Here is a 20,843-nt window from a genome sequence, read left to right on the forward strand (position 1 = left end):
GCCCGCTCAGCATTCTTAAGACCTTGATCTGCCCCATCCCACACCCCCACATAAAGGCATTTTTAGCACAACAAAGGCTTCAAAGGCATCGTCAAGCCACAAACAATAGCGCCAGCGATCCTGTGCGCTTAGCGACATGCTCCTGCCGCAGTTAACGTAGCCCAACCTATCCCCTGTAATCAGCCCATCACCTTGTCTTCCCATAAGGAATACTGTTAGTTAATTGGATATCTATAGAAACAATGGCTAATGACTGGCTTGCTGTTAATAAATACGTGGGTAAATCTCTGTGGGGCTCTCCAGCTCTGAAGGGTTGTGAGACCCTGATTCCCACCTTCACACTCTAACTAATTTCGTGTGTGTCTTTAATTCCTCTAGGGCCACGGTAGCGGTCTCCCCCGATGAGCTGGTCTCGGCCACAAGTGATTCACAATGCCTTCGTTTCCCGAGTAACTGGGATTACAGGCACCCTTGTCACCAGGCCTGGCTAATGTTTTTTGTATTTTACCGTAGAGATCAGGCGTTTCGCCATGTTGGCCAGACTCGGTCTTGATACTGCTGACGCTCAGGTGATCCATTCCTGCCTTCGGCCTCTCCAAAAGTGCTGGGATACGGGCATGAGCCACCACCCAGCCATATTATCTTTCCTTGAGTAAGCTTTTGTTGGTTTGCACACCTACGATTGTCCAAATGGTCAGCCTTCATGATCATTGTCATCATTTCCTGCACATCTGATTTCGAGCAAAAAAGCGAAACATTCACCAGGATCAGTTCCTAATATAAAGTTTCTGGTGTGGCAATGATAGCCTGAGTTATAGTGGGTCGGTATGCTTCCTAAAATAAACCTCCAATCCAAGAATTTTTGCAACATACAGGAAAGCCTTTCAGACATAACGAGGAGAGTTGGGGATGGTTTGGGGAGGGAGGCATCTTTCACTACAGCAAACAGGCACATGGCCGGGTAACAGAAAAACAGATTTTCTGGTTTGGATTTGCAATCCTTTAATATTTGCAATAAGAACCGACCTGCACCGCTCCATGCCCTCCCCACTGCTTTCCCTTACATCTTTTTCAAGCTCTTTCAGTCTGTGGGAACACTTCATCCTCTCCATACCTACCCAAGATCCCAGTTTAAGCCCCACCTCCTAGCAGCTTTCCCTGACAACAGTCCTCTCCTAATGTCCTTCCCAGATTGTCTTTTACTGCACAATTGATCATCGCCAATGCTAAGACAGTTTTACAAAGATCACTTTTTCTGAATAAGAAAGAATTGTGTATGGGGTTGGGCGTGGGCTGGGTGAATTTACCAGGACCAGGGAGCAGTAACTAATCCTGGAGAAGTGTGTCCACGTTAAGCATGCTACCACACAGTCCGAGGAAAACACAAGGGTCTAAGCAAGGCAGGGATGCAGGTTCCGGGGAGGGGACACAGGATGCAGGTGTGGGGAGGCGGACACGGGATTGCTGTGTGGGGGTGTGGGGGAAGGGGATGCATGGTTGGGGGCGAACGTGGGTGTGGGGGAGGGGATGCCGGGGTGGGGGAGGGGGACCTGAGTGTAGGGGGGCGGGGTGGGGGGGAGAGAATGTGAGGTGCGGGGAGGGGAACAGGAGGTGGGAGGGGAGATGGTGGGGTGCAGGGGAGGGGCAGATCAAGGCATTCCTCAGGCTTCTAGTTTGTAACTTTGAGAAAAGCACCAGCTTTTTTTTTTTTTTGGACACTGAGTCTCATTCTATTGCCCAGGCTGGACTGCAATGGCGTGATCTCAGGTCACTGGCAATCTCCCCCTGGCAGGTTCAAGCGATTCTCCTGCCTCAGCCTCCCAAGTAGCTGGGATTGCAGGCACCTGCCACCATGTCCAGCTAATTTTTGTATTTTCAGTAGAGATGGGGTTTCACCAGATTGGCCAGGCTGGTCTCAAACTCCTGACCTCAAATGATACACCCGCCTCGGGCTCTCAAAGTGCTGGGAGTACAGGCATGAGCCACTGTGCCCGGCCACCAGCTTTAATCAAAATAAGGCACTCTTTTTGTTTCTTCTGAAGTTTCCTATAGCACTGGGTGACGTCAGCAGCACTGGGCAGTGCGGAGTTAAGACTCACAGACAGATGACCTTCCACACGGTCAGGGCAAACACGTGTACGTGGCACACCTGGGGTGCAGGTTCCAAGCACTTTGCATACGTTAACAACTCACATAATTCTCTTCCCATGTGTGGAAGGAGGAGGTTCATGCATGCCACCAGCATCCCCGCATCCCAGAGGGGGAACTGAGGGGTCATGTCTAAAGTCACACCCCACTCAGGGACACAGCCAGGATTCCAATTCTTTCAGCCCAGAGCCCTCACCTTTCCCTCCTGTACGGTAGACACCTGTACAATTAAGCAATTATCAAAGTCTGCATTTAGTTGGAAAAAAAGAGACTAACATAGTTTTAATAGCATACTTTATTTTAATCTAAGAAAAATGATTAAATTCAAAGGTCAGAAATATAAAAGATTATCCAAAAAGTTTAGGATCATAACTGTTTCTTAAACAACATTGGCATGTACTTGAGCTGGTTCTGTGGCTTCAAAGGCTTGATTTTTACCTTGCACAGTTTAAATAAGTAAGAAGCCTTATGCGATGCTCCACAAGCATCCCAACCTCACAAACATCTTCTACAAGGCATGTGTCAGGGGATTTGGGGCCATGAAGATGCTTTTCCAAACAACAGTCTGAGCCGAGATAGAATCACATTGAAGTTTCCGCTCTCAGACCATCCTCCAAACAGTTCCTCACAGACAGAGGGCGCTCTGAGCTCCAGGCCCAGGCCTGAGGGGGGCAGCTGGCTGTGCACGCAGGCCAGTTCTTTGGTCACCGTGTGGGCATTCCAATCCTATCCTTCTCTGCCAGTGCCACCCAGATGAATTTCCCATTGGCAAGTTCTTGTACCCTTGACGCATTCAGAAAAGTAGAAAGGAACCGTGGGGACCCACAGGCACTTCTCCCCGGCTGCCAACACCAGCCCTGGGGGCACCATGGATCCAGCTGTGCCTTCAGTAAGGAGATTGCTCATAATTGGTTCAGGTGAAGACTTTACCTTCCGGTAGCCCTGGGGTGGACCAGATAGGAGGATCATGTGGGGGAAAAACCAGGCAGACAAGCCTGTTAGCCAGCTCGGTCACACCGTGACTGGATTTACATTTTGGAAGGATGGGCCCCTCCTAGGCAGCCTCCCACCACCAGAACGACTCTCCGGGACTCGCTCAAGCCCCAGGGCAAAACTCAAACAGAAGCTTAAAATGGAAAAGCAAACATCCTTTGAGCCAAAGTATCACACCAAAGACAGTTTGGAAATAGTATTTCCTCCAGGGGAACTACCTGTACTTAACTGGATAGCTTTAGTGGTTGCGTGATTCATTGTACGAGCAAGATCTCTGGAAAGCAAAACAAGACAAACTAACAGAAAATCCCAAGAAACAAACCAGCCCGTGCATGTTAACTGCCTGAAGGGTCAACCGTACATCACAACCTTCCACGGAAATGTGGAGCTTCCAACATGATTCCGCAATGCTGTAAGCACAGCCATCTGGAAGTGACTGCAGGGGTTAGGGAAGCCATAGGATTGCAACCAGAGTGCCTAGAACTCTACTGTTAACATGTGGAAGGCGAAGAAATTAAGCCTAAATGCATTCAAATACATCTCCACCACATACAGATTTCCAAGGTCAAAAGAGGACACATACATTGTATGTGATTAATTTTCTGAAGCCAACTCTCCATTTTCACAGATTAAAACAGTCTGTTTAAATATCTCATTTCTACAAAGTGAATTTACATTTAAAGTACAAAGTGCAAATACTATGTGTTTCTGTTTTTGTTTTCTTAATTGCTCGTTTGGTGAGGGAGTTTCGCACAGGTCTAGGAACTGCCTTCGCTGTGGGAGCCATTTATCCTTGTCTCCTGGGCTGAAAAGACAAGACAAAAAGAGACATTATATTCAGGGGCGCGTGTCACTCGCCTGAGAAGACCAAGGGCTTCCGGGAATGAACTGACCAAAGAGGGCTGGGCAGGTCGCGAGGGGTAAGGATGGACGAGAAACGAGGAAGACATTTTGGACACTGGTAACTTTTTAACACTTTCCTTCCTTGACATGATAGAAATATTGGGGAAACTATATCATTTCAAAAAAGTAACATCCACTATAAATATTTTAAGTACTCAATACATTAAATGCTTTCCAGAATGTCTTATCACCTTGATTATACAAAAATAATTTTAATAATATAACTTATGCTTCAAATTTGATAAAGGCATGGTTGATTCTTAATTTTCCTTTTATCTCTTTTGTTCACTATTTACCTCTTTAAGAAGAAATCCAACTTAAAAGTTTGCTGATTATAATGATAACGGTAACTCAGCACCTTGACTTTCAATTAAAAGTAATTTAGAATGAAAAAGAAAAGTAATATACAATCTCCTAGACTCAGTTTTCCGAGAGGGCCAATTCTTACAAATGTTGATCTGTTCTTCTGTTTTATTATTTAAGTAATTAAATTCTAAAGTTTAGGAGGTTTCTGAGTTGGCTTTTATTCCCCTTGATAAAGATCTGAAGAGGTAAGAAGACAAACCCATCTCCAACACTAAACTTGAGGTTTAAATTCGCTGTGCATAAAGACAACCCGTCAAAGTATTTTACCAGTCATTAAAGATGGCCAGGATGGCTGGAGGAGAAGGTGGACTAACATCTTAACTTATTTAATAACAGCTCTGATTACTCTGGAGTTGCAGTGGAAGCTGAAGAGATCAGGAAATAGCTTCTTTGGATTCTACGTTAGCATCATGCACCCTCCTGTGATCCCTTCTTTTGATAGTTCCTGTCTGGGTCATGCACATAGGGAAACCCTGGCTGGCTGGCACCATGTTATTCTTTGAGATGCTTCAAAGAAACATGGTGACCTTCAATGGCCACGGCCGGTAGGAGCCGCAACTAGCTTGCCCGTTAGGATCAATCCCAGTATCACAGTTTGCAGAAATAGCCACAAAATGAAAGGCATGAAGGTCCGCGCGTCCACTAGAAAAGGAGGGGAAACTGCTTCCGTTTCTCTCTTTGGAAAAAAAGAGCTGAAGCAGGAGGCGTGTGCTTTGAACTGAGTTCATTTAAGATGCGTGGAGTGCATGAGTACAGTGATTGCCGTTCTCGAATGAAAACAACTTCTGGAGGTCTTGGCACTCAGGGAGGGTAATTACTTTCAGACCAGCCCTGTTTTAAAGTGTAAGTGATTTGCGGTGAGATTTAAAGTTAAAACCATAAACATTTGCTAAACAAAGGAAAACGTATCACACATCTTTCCTGATGAAATGGTTTTAAATTACATCCAAGGTGTGTGCTGGCTGCCTCCACTTAAACCCACAACAAATACAGGGGCTTGCCTCAGGAAATGTCAACCTGACATCAAACAGGTGCAGGCAAAATAAATCACAAATTGACTCGTGGTAGCAAAGTGAGGATTTTGCCCTGGCTTTGAAGGAGAGAGACATGAACCCACTCATGTTTATCTGCTGGAAAATGTTCTTGACATGTGATAGGTTGTGGCTTTGGGTGCTGGAGGACACCACCATCGCATCCTTTACTTGCAAATTGAGAGGGAGAACCAGAAACACAAACACATGTTTGTGAACACACAGCAGGAGCCGAAAGTCCCTTTTGGAGCCCAACGCGTGTCTTGCTGGGACCCCAAAAAGAAACAGAAATTCACCCGTGTATGAAGGATGCCTCCTGTTCCTGCAACCTCCCTGACAAAACGCAGGAACCAAATTACAAACACTCAGACAACTGCTTGAAAAAATTCAGCCGGGCACAGTGACTCACACCTGTAATCCCAGGTGGACTGCTTGAGCCTATGAGTTCGAGACTAGCCTGGGCAACATGGCAAAAACCCTTCTCTTAAAAAAAAAAAAAAAAAAAATCTACCAAACAAGGGAACTCAGAAATTTGTCTTAATAATTGAAAGTTCAAGTAATAAACGTTTTCAGTCAACAAGTTGGTGATTTTGGATAGAATTCTATAAGACTGCTTTAGTCCTCACAGGGTGTAGACAGTAAGCTTGCCTCCCTTGAATTATTTCTTTTCTTGGAAGGTACTGGCCATTGCAAATCTACATAACTCTGAATTGTTATTGTATATAATTAAAAAAGGAAATGGTTAACAGTAAAATATAAACATACTTACCTGTCTATTAGACGTACTTTCAGTATTACCTCTGGGGGCTAGCAGGAAAAAAATACATATTATTAAAAATCAGAGACTCATTATTTAATGAAAGGTTCAACATAATTTCAGGAAGGAGTCCACATCACTTTAGGAAGGTGTTATCAATTGGCAAACTCATTTACATGAAAAAAAAATACATACAGTCATTCCTCAGCATCCAGAAGGGATTGGCTCCAGGAGCCCCGCAAACCCAAATCCTGCAATTCTCAAGTTTCTTATATAGTATGGTGTAATATTTTAATATAATATAAACACATCCTCCTATGTACTTTAAATAATCTATAGACTACTTATAATGCTTAGTGCAATGTTAACGCTGTGTAAATAGTTGCTATATACTACATTGTTTTTTATTTGTATCTTTTTTGTTCTCTGAGAATTTTTGATGCAAGTTTGCTTGAATCCACAGAAGAGCTAACTATACATGCATTGAACATAAATTATGAGTAGTGGATTATGAAAGTTACTATGTAAGTACTTTCTAACAACACAGATAGTCCAGCCTTAGAAGAATGTTTTACTTTACCCCAAACTCTAAGGTAAATCCACCTTCTCTGGAGAAGTGAATTCTAGATGTTTCTCAACCTTTCCCCAGAAGGAGAGGGTTCACGTCCCTGGGGTGCCGGGAGCGAAGCCATCAGGATTGCCCCAACTAGGGCTCTTTGAAGTCTTTTGCTTCTATATTAAAACCCGGAGAAATGAAAGTGTTTGGCTCAAAATAGTTTTTTCCAAAGCTTCGAGTAGAGTCAAAGCCTGAGGGAGCTGTGCTGTCTCCTGGCTTCACGGCCCCTGCACAGCGGAGCTTCCCTGGAAAGTCTCCTTCCTGCTCTCAGCTCAGCTTCCGCACCTGCGTCTCCATGGAAACCTCTGGGACGCCCCCTAGGGGCTTCAGCATCCTCATCCCTTTCCCACTTTCCCCCACTCACTAGTGGGCTCAGTTGGTCTCAGGGTTTTAAATACTCTATTTCCTGACAGCTCCAAGGATACAAATTGCTGTCATCTTCAGCATGGACCTCTTTCTTTCCTCAGTCCAGATTATCACATCCAACTTCGTTATCTCCATGTGGATTTTCATTCAATAGGCAGCTCAAAAGAAACAAGACCCAGCCGGACTCATTATCTTCCCTTGCAAACCTACTTTCTGACATATTCCATTCTCAGGATACAGTGACCCCATTCTTGAGCTGCTCAGGGCAAACTTTTGGAGTCATGATCACGCCTCTCTTCTCCTACCTTTCTCATCTCATCTGGGAGCAAATCCCGACCCTTGGTTCTCCTCTGCTCCTCCAGTCTCCAGTCAATCTCACTTTGCAGGGCCTCCTCCCTGTCCCCATCTGACGTTCCAGCCCTCCTGACCCTCCCTTCTGCCTCCTCCACAAGTAACCCCTATCATGCTGTGGGGTTTCCTATTTATCTGATGACTTGCTTCCATACCAAAGTGTAATCCCAAAAGAGACACACATTTCTGTGTGTTTACTGTTATTCTGTCAATGACTAGAGCAGAAAGCACTTGGTCAATAGTCTTCAAATGAATCAACAGATGAGGGAAGCATCCTTCTTTCCATATTCCTTGATTAACTGTTGATTTCCATCCACTCAATAAAAAACATGGAATAAAGAGCAAAATTGTTCTATTTTCAAACTGTCTCCCCTTTGCCATAACGCAAGTAGAAACACAGTGTGAAAAGGTGCAAAACAAGCATATTAGGTAAATTGCAAAAACATTAAGCAGTGGCTAAATCTATGATTTTTTTAAATAGCTGGTTTTAATGGTCTAAGTGCCCAAATGAATATTGCTGCTCATCTACTTGTCTTGACTGAAATGATTACTTTACAGGAAAAAAAACAGGCCTTTCAGCCAACGGTTCAAATTTAAATACTATTAGAGTGATACTTTGAATCTATTCTGAGCCAATTTGGCTATTCACCAATTGCCAGTTTTTTGTTGGATTGTTTGCTGATTAATAGAATTCTCCCTTGGAGTTAGAAGTAGCTGTAAAGTTATAAAAGGAAGTAGCTGTAGATTAAAGTTATAAAAAGAAGTGTTATAACTTTGTAAGTTTTATAACTGGGCTATGCTGGAGGCAGGGTGTGCTCTGCCCTGTCCATCCATCCTTCCAACGGTCTCACTCAGAGAAGCACCCAGAGGCTCCTGGGCTATGCTGGAGGCATATAAATATCCTGGGATATGCTGGAGGTTAATTTTAAAAAGTTAATATTTTTTTTTTTTTTTTTTTTTTTTTTTTTGCCGGGGAGGATGGGGTCTCACTCTGCCACCCAGACTGGAGTGCAATGGCGCGATCTCGGTTCACTGCAACCTCCGACTCTCAGCTTCAAGCAATTCTCCTGCCTCAGCCTCCCGAATAGCTGGGATTACAGGCTCGCACCACCACGCCTAATAATTATTGTATTTTTACTTGAGACAGGGTTTCACCATGTTGGCCAGAATCATCTCGAACTCCTGATCTCATGGCCTCGGCCTCCCAAAGTGCAGGGATTACAGGCATGAGCCACTGCGCCTGGCTGATTTCTCATATTTTTTAGAATAAAAAGTGTGCTGTTCAGTAGTGAGCAAACATACAAGAAACAAAAAAACTTAGTAGCACGGTGGTTAGAATGTTCTCGCTAATTTCTTCCTGGATCTTAAGGTTTTCTGACTTTTTGCTACTACAAACTATACAGGGTAGAAAACATATGACTGATAATGAATTTTTTTTAAGTCAGAAAAAAGAAAAATTCCGTAAGGAAAATGAAAGGGCTGCAAAATCAGCTAAATATGTATCCGAGACCACAATGTTCATTTTTGACCATGACCAAATTGCCTCTTTTGCCAAATTGCAGTTTATTTTGCTAGGAGCGATCATATGCTTTCTTCTTGATTACTAAGAAGACAATAAAACTGAGACATATCAGATTATTCAGAGGGATCTAAAGAAGATAACTCAAACTTCTGCAGCAACTTAAACTTTTCACCTAAGATGATGGCATCAGAAGAGATCACGTTGTGCTCCACCATCCATCTATTCTTCCTTGCCAGGGTCTAAGCACTCCAGCCCATCCATGCCCCTTCCCTGCCCCACACTGTGGCTTGAGCCTTTGGAAGGTTCCCACCTTCCAAAGGTCTGAGAGGTTCCATCTCTGAGCATCCACCTCCCCTGTGGCTGTGCGAGTGGCTCAGCTTCTCATGCTTCTCTGCCACATCTCCCCAAGACCTGTGCTGACCTGTGCTGAACCTGCATTCCCACCCAGGGTAGCATGGTGGCAACCCACAGCCTTTATGCTATGTAAACCAGAAGGAAACGCTTGGGTCCTAAGCCATTGCGATTCTGTAGTCACTTGCGTGAAGCATGACCCATGGAAGGTCATGACTCATAAAGGTCACCTTCATTTCAGTCTATCAATATATGCAAGGAAAAAACATTTCCTCCCAGGGCTTTCCCCCAGAGCTACTAAGAACTCCATGTATCCTTCAACACCAGGGTCCTGCTCAGCCTTAGCAGACAGCAACGTGGACCCGTCCTAGAAGGAACTGACAACCTTTCCACATCAGGATATGCGGCTCACAACAGTTGTCTGTATGCTGCTGCCACCTTCCAAAGAGACTGTCTAGGGGATTTAGCTTGCTCATGAGGGACTCATATCCTTCTATCAGAACCCAATCCATGGGCCAGCTCCTTGGAGAGTGGGTGTATTAACCATGACTTTCACTTCCTTTATCTAATGCTTTGACATCTGAACCTTGCTTATGCTGAAGAGGCTGCCCTCTGAGTTAGCCCATCCCCAGAGACAGTGAGGAGCAGCCTTTCCTATTCAGGCCGACCTACAACCTCCACTCTCACCCAGCCAACAACCTCCACCCTTACCCAGCCTATAATCTACAACCTCACTAACCCTATAACACCCACCCTCACTCAACCTACAAACTCTACCCTCACTCAACCTACAACCTCCACCCTCACCCAGCCAACAACCTCTATCCTCACCCAACCTACAACCTCCACCCTCACCCAGACAACAACCAATACCCTCATCCAGCCTACAACCTCCACCCTCACCCAGCCAACAACCTCCACCCTCATTCAGACAACAACCTCCACCCTCACCCAACCTATAATCTACAACCTCACTAACCCTATAACACCCACCCTCACTCAACCTACAAACTCTACCCTCACCCAACCTACAACCTCCACCCTCATCCAAGCTGAACTTCCACCCTCACCCATATTATAACCTCCAACCTCAATCAGCAAACAAGCTTTACCCTCACCTAACCTACAACCTGCACCCTCATCTAAGCTACAACCTTTACCCTCACCCAGTCTACAACCTCCACCCTCACTCACCATACAACCTCTACCTTCACCCATATTATAACCTGCACCCTCAACCAACAAACAACCTTCACCCTCACCCAACCTACAACCTCACCCAACCTACAACCTCTACCCCTACCCAACCTACAACCTCTACTCTCACCCATACTACAACCTCCACCCTCAACCAGCCAATAACCTCCACCCTCACCCAACCTACAACCTCCACCCTTACCCAACCTACAACGTCCTCCCTCACCCAACCTATAACCTGGCCACCTCATTTACAGGCAAGTCTGCCTGGGAAATCATGATAAGGGCTCAGGCCCAGTCCCTCACTTCCTCTGTCTCTTGGCTGACACTGGTGTCTCCCATGTGGCCTCCCACAGCACAGCATGGCCTCGTCTCCTTCGGATCTGTGAGTAACAAATTATCTTTTAATTGTCTCCTGATCTGTTTGCCAAATGACACCTCAAATTTCCTATCCAATATACTATGTTTTAAAATAGTAGGACACATAGATGAATGCCAGACATTTGCCCTAACAGACCTTGATCCAGCCCAGAACGCCAATGCTAGTGTTTACACACCACACACCTTACCTACACACCACGCACACACCCTGCACACTGCATACCACACACATACAAACCAACCCCCCCACACACATATACACACACACCCCATATTTATAAACACACCACACACACATGCAGTCTGAGCTGTGTCCTGCAGGTGGTGCAGGATGCGGGGAGCTATGGGTTCCTCTGGAAGGGTAGCATAGGAGCAGGGCCTCCAGGAAACCATCTTCTTAACTGCTGTGGATCTATCTTGAAATCATTTGATCCCGAAATTTTCAAAATTCTGTCACCATAATCACAGCTCTGGGCCCAATTATTCTACTTGAAAACCCACCAATTGCTGGAACTCACCCACCCCCCTCACAAACTGGAATTCACCCACCCCTCACAAACCAGAACTCACCCACCCCCCTCACAAACCGGAACTCATCCACCCCCCTCACAAACTGGAACTCACCCACCCCACTCACAAACTGGAACTCACCCACCCTCCTCACAAACTGGAACTCACCCACCCCTCACAAACCAGAACTCACCCACCCTCTCACAAAGAGTCTACATTTACTTCAGTTTAATGGAAGAAATTAGTAGACAGGAATCTGCCCCAGCAAGGGCCATGAACCACATGAACCTGTAGCACCAGGCTGAGGAGGGCAGAGGCCATATGTGGCTTAAGTTTTGGGTGCTACTCAAGCCACCTGACAATGGCTAACAGGAAGGAGTCCTTGCAAAGAAAAGACCAGCCTGCACCATCCAGGAATGGAAGATTAAAAGGTCAAAAATAGATCTACACTTGGCTCTGTGCATCCTTAATTTTCTCACTATAACCATAAAAATTAGCCTTCTATAGAAATGCAGAGACTGGCTTCCATAATGGAGGAGGAGCTACACAGGAAACCCCCAGGTGCCACAAGGTGTCACTCATCATGTGCAGATGGGGCAACAGCAGAATGTGAGCAGTTCCCTTCGTGAATCGCTGAATGGGTGTTCATCTTCCCTATGTGGAATCATCAGGGGTGAGGGACACCATGGTTCCCTGGCTCCAGTTGCTAATCTGGCTGTTACCTGCTCTCCATCTCCCCATCACTCCCCCAGGCCTCCCATGTGGACCCTGCTGGTAGGTTTTAAGTCTCAAAGAGCAATACACCATTTGTCTTTTGGGATCCTGAGCAGGGACCAAAATAAGAGAAAAAAGTGAAGAAAGCAGCTTGTTATGGTCTGAAGGTGAGCCCAAAGTTCATGTGCTGGAAACTCAATCCCTAATGCAGAGGCGTTAGGAGGTTTAAGAGGTCTGCATTTTGAGGACTCTGCCCTCATGAACAGGTGTATGCCATTATCTTGGGAGTGAGCTCCTAGGAAAGAACGTGTTTGGCCCCCCTTGCTTTCTCTCTCTTTCTCACCCTCTCTTCGCCCTTCCATTTGGGGATGACACAGCACAAAGGCCCTCACCAGATGCTGATTCCACAATCTTGGACTGCCCAGCCTCTAGACCCATGAGCTAATATCTTTGTGTTCGTAAGTTACCCTATCCATGATGTTCTGTTACAGAAGCACAAAGTGGACTAAGACACAGTCCCAGTCCAAGAAGCCAAAAGCAGTATCGGGTGGCAGTAAGAGAGAAGTGCCCAGGAAACCCAATGGGCAGGTGCTGAATACAAAAAAAGGGAAAAGCAAGGACAAAATCACACATGGGCAACTATTGAGACTGGGCATTCTTGGTTATCCATCCAAATGCCTGCAGGGTTGCAGGTGTACCCCGGTGTGGGTGAAGGAGCCCTAACAGGAAGTGCAGCCCAGCACAGTGGGCGATTTCCAACAGCACTGCCCTTGCTGCATGCAGCACTGCTGAGGAAGACTCAGATCAAAGTGCTGATGACTGCAGTGCCTGTGTGTCCTTGTCTGCAAGTGTCAGGGATGGCAGCATCTGTCTGTGACCTCGTCCCCCCCAGGATGGCTGTGAAAATGAAATGAGGTCTTGAGCCATGAAGTGGGATTGGATATTGGATCATGAGCCTTGCCAGACTGTGGCAGCACGTTTAGTGCCCCTCTTCCCACAGTGGTGAGTGGGCATTTGCTGCCTTCATGCATCAGAGTTGATCAGCCCAGAGTGATTTCTTTTCTTTTTTGTCATGTGAGAGGCGAACTCCTCCCACACTTGCCAAAGAGTCCTTGATGGAGACAGAACATTGAACATAACTGAGGATTCTCTCTGACCTCATCGGATGACCGGGCCAGCACAGAGGGCAGCCTCCTGCACACAGAGCGAAGGGAGTTGGCCATAGGTACAGCCATCCACTCTCCTGTGAATACATCGTCAGGGTGGCAGGATGTGCATTAACCACAAAGACCCTACACAGAAAGCTTCAAAATAAAGCTTAATTTTTCAGAGCTGACTTTTCACAGAGAAATTAGTAGGAAGTGCTTCACCATGACACAGATCTAGGCTGTCCCTAATTTGGTTGAATAGCACTGAGTGACTGTGGTGACAAGCACTAGGACACCGAGAAGAGGAGGCAGACGATGGTCCTACTTCCTCCAGGAACCCTCGGTCCAGGTTAGATCAAAGGGCCCCTGTCTCACAGCTGAGCTTCAAACACAGGAGGGTTTTTTTTCTCTCTCTCTTTTTAACACGGAGTCTCACTCTGTCACCCAGGCTGGAATGCAGTGGCATGATCTTGGCTCACTGCAACCTCTGCCTCCCCGATTTAAGCAATTGTGCCTCGGACTCTGCAGTAGCTGGGATTACAGGTATGAGCCACTATGCCTAGCTAAATTTTATACTTTTAGTAGAGATGGGGTTTCACTATGCTGGCAGGCTTGTTTTGAACTCCTGACCTCAGGTGATCCACCCGCCTCAGCCTCCCAAAGTGCTGGGATTACAGGTGTGAGCCACCACACCTTGCCAGGAGGATTTTAAAGACCATGGTAGGCCGGGCGCGGTGGCTCAAGCCTGTAATCCCAGCACTTTGGGAGGCCGAGGCGGGCGGATCACGAGGGCAGATCGAGACCATCCTGGCTAACACGGTGAAACCCCGTCTCTACTAAAATACAAAAAACTAGCCGGGCGAGGTGGCGGGCGCCTGTAGTCCCTGCTACTCTGGAGGCTGAGGCAGGAGAATGGCCTAAACCCGGGAGGCGGAGCTTGCAGTGAGCTGAGATCCGGCCACTGCACTCCAGCCCGGGCGACAGAGCAAGACTCCGTCTCAAAAAAAAAAAAAAAAAAAAAAAAAAAAAAAAAAAAAGACCATGGTAAAGCAGACCTCCTTCTCTTCCACATTTGTTACTGAAGTTAACAACAAATAAAAGAGTCATAAATGACAGGAATTTGAGAGGTCTCTGCTAGCCCTACCCAGCAAGTATTATACAAATCAGGAAACAGAGATCCCCAAGGACAGTGAGATCTAATGCACATGTGGAATGAGATCCAGCACACACGTGCAGTGGAATCCAGTACACGTGTACAGCAGGATCTAGCACATACATATGGGGGATCTACACACACATGCAAGGGATGGAGCACATATGTGCAGTGGAATCTAGCACAAGTGGGCAGGGAGATCCAGCACACACATGAAGGGGAATCTGGCACACGTGCAGTGGGATTTAGCACACACACGTGCAGGGGGATCTCACACACGTGTGAGGTGATCAAGCACATACGTGCAGGGGTATCTAGCACACGTGCAGGGGATCCAGGACACATGTGCAAGGGATCTAGCACACACGCAGGGGATCTAGCACACACATGTGCAGGCAGATCTAGCACACATGTGCAGGGGATCCAGGACACACATGTGCAAGGGATCTAGCACACACACAGGGGATCTGACACACATGTGCAGGAGTATCTAGCACACATGTGAAGGGGATCTGGCACACATGTTCAGGGAGATCTAGCACACACATGAAGTGGGATCCAGCACACACATGCAGGAGTATCTAGCACACATGTGCAGTGGAATCTAAGGCATGCGTGCGTCTCACAGTGCTGTCTCTGAGTTGAAAAGTCAGACCTGGGTTTTCCTGGCTTGCCTCCTGAGGACACTTGGGCTCTGGCCATCACAGGATTCTCTTGCTTCCTGTCACGGTTGGTTGGGTAGGCCAGGCCCACAAAAAAAAAGTATTTTCAATTGGTAAAACTGCTATAAGCATTGGAATGACTGGTCTGGGCCTCAGCAATGATTTTACGCCTCGTGAACCGGCCTGAACATATTGTTGGAGTTCAGGTACAGGGTTGGTGAGTTATTCCAATGGTTCCCAGGCTTGCACCTCAAATACCAGAAGACAATCCATTCTGGGGGAAACTAACCATGGTGAACAGTGAAAAGGCTCATTGCAAAGCAACACGGAGTTCATGCCCTTTGAGCCTGGGCTCTCCTAGGCAAGTGGCATGACATGAGTCATCCATTATCGTTATTATTCCTGCAAACAGATGACCTACAATTAAACGGCATATTTGATTTTTTTGCACCCCCAGGCCATAAACACAATCTGTAATTGTGCTTGTGAGAAGTGACCTCCCAGGCCTCAGGGCCTGACCACGGCCCAGGGTGGGGGGTGGGAAGGCTCTTACTGTGGCGCTTCTTGGTGTCTGCTTTGCCATCCTCTTTAGCCACACCCAGGCAGCCCATCAGTTCTTGTACTGAGATGGATTTGTCATTATTCACATCACAGTATTCAACAAACTTCTTCACGCATTTTTTGGGCTTTGATTTTTTGCGAAGGAACCTCTTGAAGGGTTTGATTTCCTTTTTGCCGATGTCTCCACTGGAGTTTTTGTCGAGGAGTCTGAAGTACCAGTGCACCACGCGCTCCTCTAGGGTGTGGCTGGGGTCGGGTTCCGAGAGCCTGGCAGGAACACAGACGCCGTCAGGATGCTGAAACCCCTCAGCTGCCCCTTTCTCGCCACTGTCCTTCCATCAAACCCACAACCCCTGCTTGTAGTTCTCATGGTCCTGGTGTCTAAGCCTGCAGCATTGGTAATCAGATATAACAATTTCAAGAAATAATTTAGAAGAACACTTTTAGCAAAGATTTTTCAGGTTGGATTCAAAATTGCAAATGATGCAGTGAATTTGTGCCCAGCAAAGATGCATTTGGCCTGTTCCTGAAGGACAAAAGCCCCCTTATCCTGGCTTCTGTGTGCACAGGACTGGCAAGTCAGCACATGCAGCTATACCCACCCGATACACCAGAACCCTGAGCTTTTCTAGCCCTGTAACTTTAATTCTTTTACACATCCTTTATGTCATAGGTATACCGGACGATGCAAATCAAAAACATTTTAAGTTGGAACTAGATAGTTTTCCTTGGATTACGATAGGTTCAATATTTTATGGCATAAATACGTAAAACTCTTCTAGAAGGTCTGGATGGGAGTCAGATCTTTAAAAGTGCACCAAATGGCAGAAATGCACCTTCTCGTTGAGATGGAGGGTGTGTGTGTGTGTGTGCACGGGCAGGCCCCCCTGGAGGTGCTGGCCTCTGGATTCTGCCTGTTGGGATGAGCTGCGCATTTCCAGGTATGAGAACACCATGAACTCCAACACCACTGCCAATTTCTCAAACTTTCAAAGGAGTTTTCAGATAGCAATCCGTCTACTGCCTTCACTTTTAGTTTGCATTTAGTTTAGTTTGCAATTTAGTTTAGTTAGCAATTCATTTATTGCCTTTGTTTTTAGTTTGCAGTTTAGTTTAGTTTGCAAAATCAATCTTTCCAAGATAGAAGATGTAAAGTTGAAATTTACATAAAGTTTGACTCTATTAAATTTCTTTTCTTTTTTTTTTTTTTTTTTTTTTTTTTGAGACAGTGTTTTGCTTTTGTTGCCCTGGCTGAAGTGCAATGGTGTGGTCTTGGCTTACTGCAATCTCTGCCTCCCAGGTTCAAGTGATTCTCCTGCCTCAGTGTCCTGAGTAGCTGGGACTACAGGTGCCTGCCACCATGCTGGGCTAAGTTTTGTGTTTTTAGTATGAATGGGTTTTCACCATGTTGGCCAGGCTGGTCTCAAACTCCTGACCTCAGGTGATCCACCCGCCCTGGCCTGCCAAAGTGCTTGGATTCCAGGCGTGAGCCCCCGTGCCCAGCCTGCTCCATTACATTTAATTTCCTACACATTCATGACATTTTCTGTTAGCATTGCCTTTTTATTGCCTTAAGTCTTCTTTAGCAGAGAGACAGTGAGAGGAGAGGCTTTTAGTTCAGGAGACCAAAAAATTCATCTAAAGTGGCTGAGATCATCAAGGGTTTGGGTGTCAGGGTTCTGGGGAGAAAGGCCAACATTCTAAAGAAAGAAAAAAGTGAAAATCTCCATTAAAAATTTATTTGAAAGAAACAGATAAACTATTGCTAGTTCAGGGGGAATATCCGATGCTTGAGATGCCATCGCAGTAAAACCCTGGGGTTCTCCACTCTCCCGAGGCTGATCTACAGAGGGTGGAAAAGAGGAGTGATGGGAAATTCACTGAAGTCCACTACACCGTGCTCCAGGCCCCAGGTGCAGGAGTGCGGGAATGTCTACAACGTACTCAGGGAACATTTCCAGAGTTCCAAAAATCCTATTTTGAGCAGTGTGAAAGTCTTTGACACAACCGAATCATACGCCTGAAAGTAGTTAGGATGGCAAATGTATGTGCTGTACATTTTACTGCAATAAACATAATCACACTTTGAGAACTTCAAATTAAACGTTGTCATTCAAAGTATTTAAAATCCAATGGATAACTCTAAAGTGCAATTTCAAAGCACAGAGCCCTCTGCAGGAGGTGCTCCCCCTGCCCGAGGTGCTCTGCCTGCCCTACTCCCCACCAACAGGGCCAGGGTCAGAGCCCACTACCCCATGGAGGCCCAGGAGTCACGGCTCAGGACCACGGACCCCAAGGGAGTGCCTTCAGTGATTTAGTCATGCTATAAGAAAAACCTGCTAAGCAACTTCCTGTGTTTGCAGAGGGCTCCTTTTTAAGGCCCTACTGTGTCCAAATAAGCTGAGAAGGTCGCCAATATGTAATGTTCAGACTTTCCAGATTCCCCGGAATTCTGGGACCCCACCAACTCATTGTCCCGCAGCGAACACAGCATACCTGCCTGACGAGGAGGAGGGGTCGGAGACAGCATGGACCATGTCCGTGGACAGCGCGTCCAGAATACTGGTCAGAAACTCATGCTTTTTGGCACCCGGGCAACCTGAAAAACGTGTATGTTTTCACAGTTAACTCATAAAGCACAACAGATTTTCCTCTAAAATACAGGGAAATGTTGTTTTAGTGTTTGGAAATGAGTATTTTGGGCTACCTTAATCTTAATGAGCTAGTTTAAACACAAACACATTGCGCTATGTCTATTGATTTTGAGCCATAGTTATTATTAATTCCTGTATTGTTTGAATTATTATGTGCGACTAAAATTCACAGGCATTAGTGTCTCACTGATCTTCAGAACTGCACTCAGAGGTGGGCGGTGTCACTCACCCAGCAAGCGTGACAGCAGAGGCACTGGGTGCTTAGGGACACGGGACATACGGAGTACACGCTGGGAGCACATGAGGCTGGCCATCCTGGCAAACGAGGCCAGGGCCTGTGATTCACCGCCACGCCCACCCATCCAGAGCCACCTCACTTCTCAGAGCAGAAGGAGGCAGTAGGGCAAAGAGCAGGAGGTCCGCAACACCCGTCTCCTGGGGACTTGTCCACACCATGGCATTGGCGCAAACAGCATCGGTGCGAACAGTCTGCATCCGCAACACCCGTCTCCTGGGGACTTGTCCACACGGCGGCATCTGTGCGAACAGTGAGCATCTGCAATGCCAGTCTCCCGGGGACTTTTTCACACCATGGCCTCAGCGTGAAGAGTCAGCATCCGCAAGGCCTGTCTCCTGGGACTTGTCCACACCACGGCATCGGCGCGAACAGTCAGCAGCAGGGTTTAGTGCTCATAGCTTTGGAGCCCAGAGCTGACTGTGTATGGATTCTGGGATCAGGGAACCCAACATTCTGCAGTGTGCCTTTCCCCTCCATCCTTCCCTCAACACCACTCTCCTCTCACACCGGTTAGGCATTCCCTGAGCTCCATGCCTGAGACACTTGTCCCACCCCAAATTCAAGATAACGTTTGAAAGAAGCTGTCCACTTTCTCTGGCGTCTTTCCTCCTGAGATGGCTCCCGGTGCTACTGCCCCAGTCACAGCTGGACACAGGCAGCATCCCGTGTCCTTAGGCCCAGGGCGGCACGGACAACGTGGGTCTCCTTGCTCTGGATGCCCTTTCGGCATAGAGAAGCCACTCAGCCGCCCAATACATGCTTGCTGGATCAATAAGCAAATGCAAGAGGTAGAAGCCCACTCTCGTTTCCCCGATGAGAACGGCGGGTTTAAGAGCTTCACAAGTAGGCAGTAGAGAGCAGGGAGCAAAATCTGCCAATTCCAACTGGGTCTATCTGTGTGTAAATAGCCATGGGAGAGGTGACAAACGGAGCTCGTCACCATTTACATTTTGTTAAGTTTTTCTAAAGAAAGCTCTTCCAGAATTCAGTAGAAAGAAGAGAAAGATACTGAGGGGAAAACAGAAGCCAGAAGCCAGGCACCGGCCCTGGAAGGACGGCATCCCCACTGCGCCACGCCGTGCACTGAGACTCCCTGCCAGGGGCGGCTGCCCCTCCCTGGGGCTATGCTGGGGCTGCGGATGTCCCACGGTGACTTCCGAGCCTGGAGAGCACCTCGGGCATTAGAACGTCTGCTCCGACCGTCCTCACCACAGCAGGAAGGGAGTCTACACCACACACCTTCTGTCCAATTTAGATTCCGTTTTTTACTAAGAAAAGTTTTAGACAGCCCCTCCAAAGAAAATCTCAGGAGCCCACTCAGTAAGTAGAAGATGTGGAGAGCTGCAGAGCCCAGGCAGGAAGCTGAGTGGGACTGAGGACAGCCCCTCCCCTGCCTTCCCCATGGCCCTCGGAGGAAGAATTGTCTGAGATGAGAAAGGCTGTCTTGGGACTCCTCGGGGGACAGGACAGGCTGAGGGTGCTGTGGGGAAAGGCAGTGCCACACGTGCTTCTCAGGCCCCTGGGTCGAGGGCACATTGGCGTGGACCACCCTGGGTCGAGGGCACATTGGCGTGGACTACGTGGCCGTGGTGTGGACAGCAGCCGGGTCATTCGGAGACCAGCATGTTTATGCAGTTAGGGACGCCCTGGTTTTCCTACGTTTCTTTGTGACACTGGAGTTTTGTGTGATTGCTATTGAAGCGCACATGAGGTGCCAACAGCAGGACTCCAGTCATGCTGGCTTCTACTTCATTCAACACACATGTCAGAAAACAAATGTGCAGCCTTCACCAGGCGGTTCTGAGAGTGAAAAAAGGTCTGCCTTAGTCCCTTTGCACACAACTGAAAAAGGAGATCAAAATCTATAGAAAAAAGCCTCACGGCCACAGGGCAAATGCTACTTTCCAAGAAAGAAGTAACAATCTCATCGAACCCCTCAGAAAGGCAGAGGACCTGAGGCTGCAGAGGCTGCTGGCCGTGGTGCTTCCAAAGCTGCCCAGCCCACCCGACCTCGACTCCCTGGGATGGGCCTCCTGGTCTACAGAAGGCTGACCTCCCCGGCTGCAGGACTAACCAGGAAAGGAAATGAGAAAAACAACCTGGAGGGCTGAAAATACCTCCAGGGCACAGGCTCAGGAACACGCAGGCAGAAGCCCTGCTA

At 47.2% G+C, this 20,843-nt stretch overlaps 1 protein-coding gene across 2 annotated transcripts in view; it reads right to left on the minus strand.

Moving 5' to 3' along the window:
- Window positions 1–2,425: 2,425 nt before the first annotated feature.
- Window positions 2,426–20,843, minus strand: part of LOC108544101 (SPARC-related modular calcium-binding protein 2-like) — a 55,835-nt gene continuing 37,417 nt past the window's right edge. For both annotated transcript variants that reach the window (XM_017895060.1, XM_017895069.1), the window contains exons 2-5: window positions 18,227–18,329; window positions 15,723–15,997; window positions 6,211–6,248; window positions 2,426–3,946 (exon numbers count right to left, since the gene is read on the minus strand). In XM_017895060.1, the coding sequence (XP_017750549.1) occupies window positions 3,929–3,946; window positions 6,211–6,248; window positions 15,723–15,997; window positions 18,227–18,267 (372 nt within the window). In that variant the 5' untranslated portion in view covers window positions 18,268–18,329 and the 3' untranslated portion in view covers window positions 2,426–3,928. The remainder of the gene's footprint in view (window positions 3,947–6,210; window positions 6,249–15,722; window positions 15,998–18,226; window positions 18,330–20,843) is intronic.

Source organism: Rhinopithecus bieti, unplaced genomic scaffold, assembly GCF_001698545.2.
Source record: "Rhinopithecus bieti isolate Rb0 unplaced genomic scaffold, ASM169854v2 scaffold_1017, whole genome shotgun sequence".
NCBI lineage: Eukaryota > Metazoa > Chordata > Mammalia > Primates > Cercopithecidae > Rhinopithecus > Rhinopithecus bieti.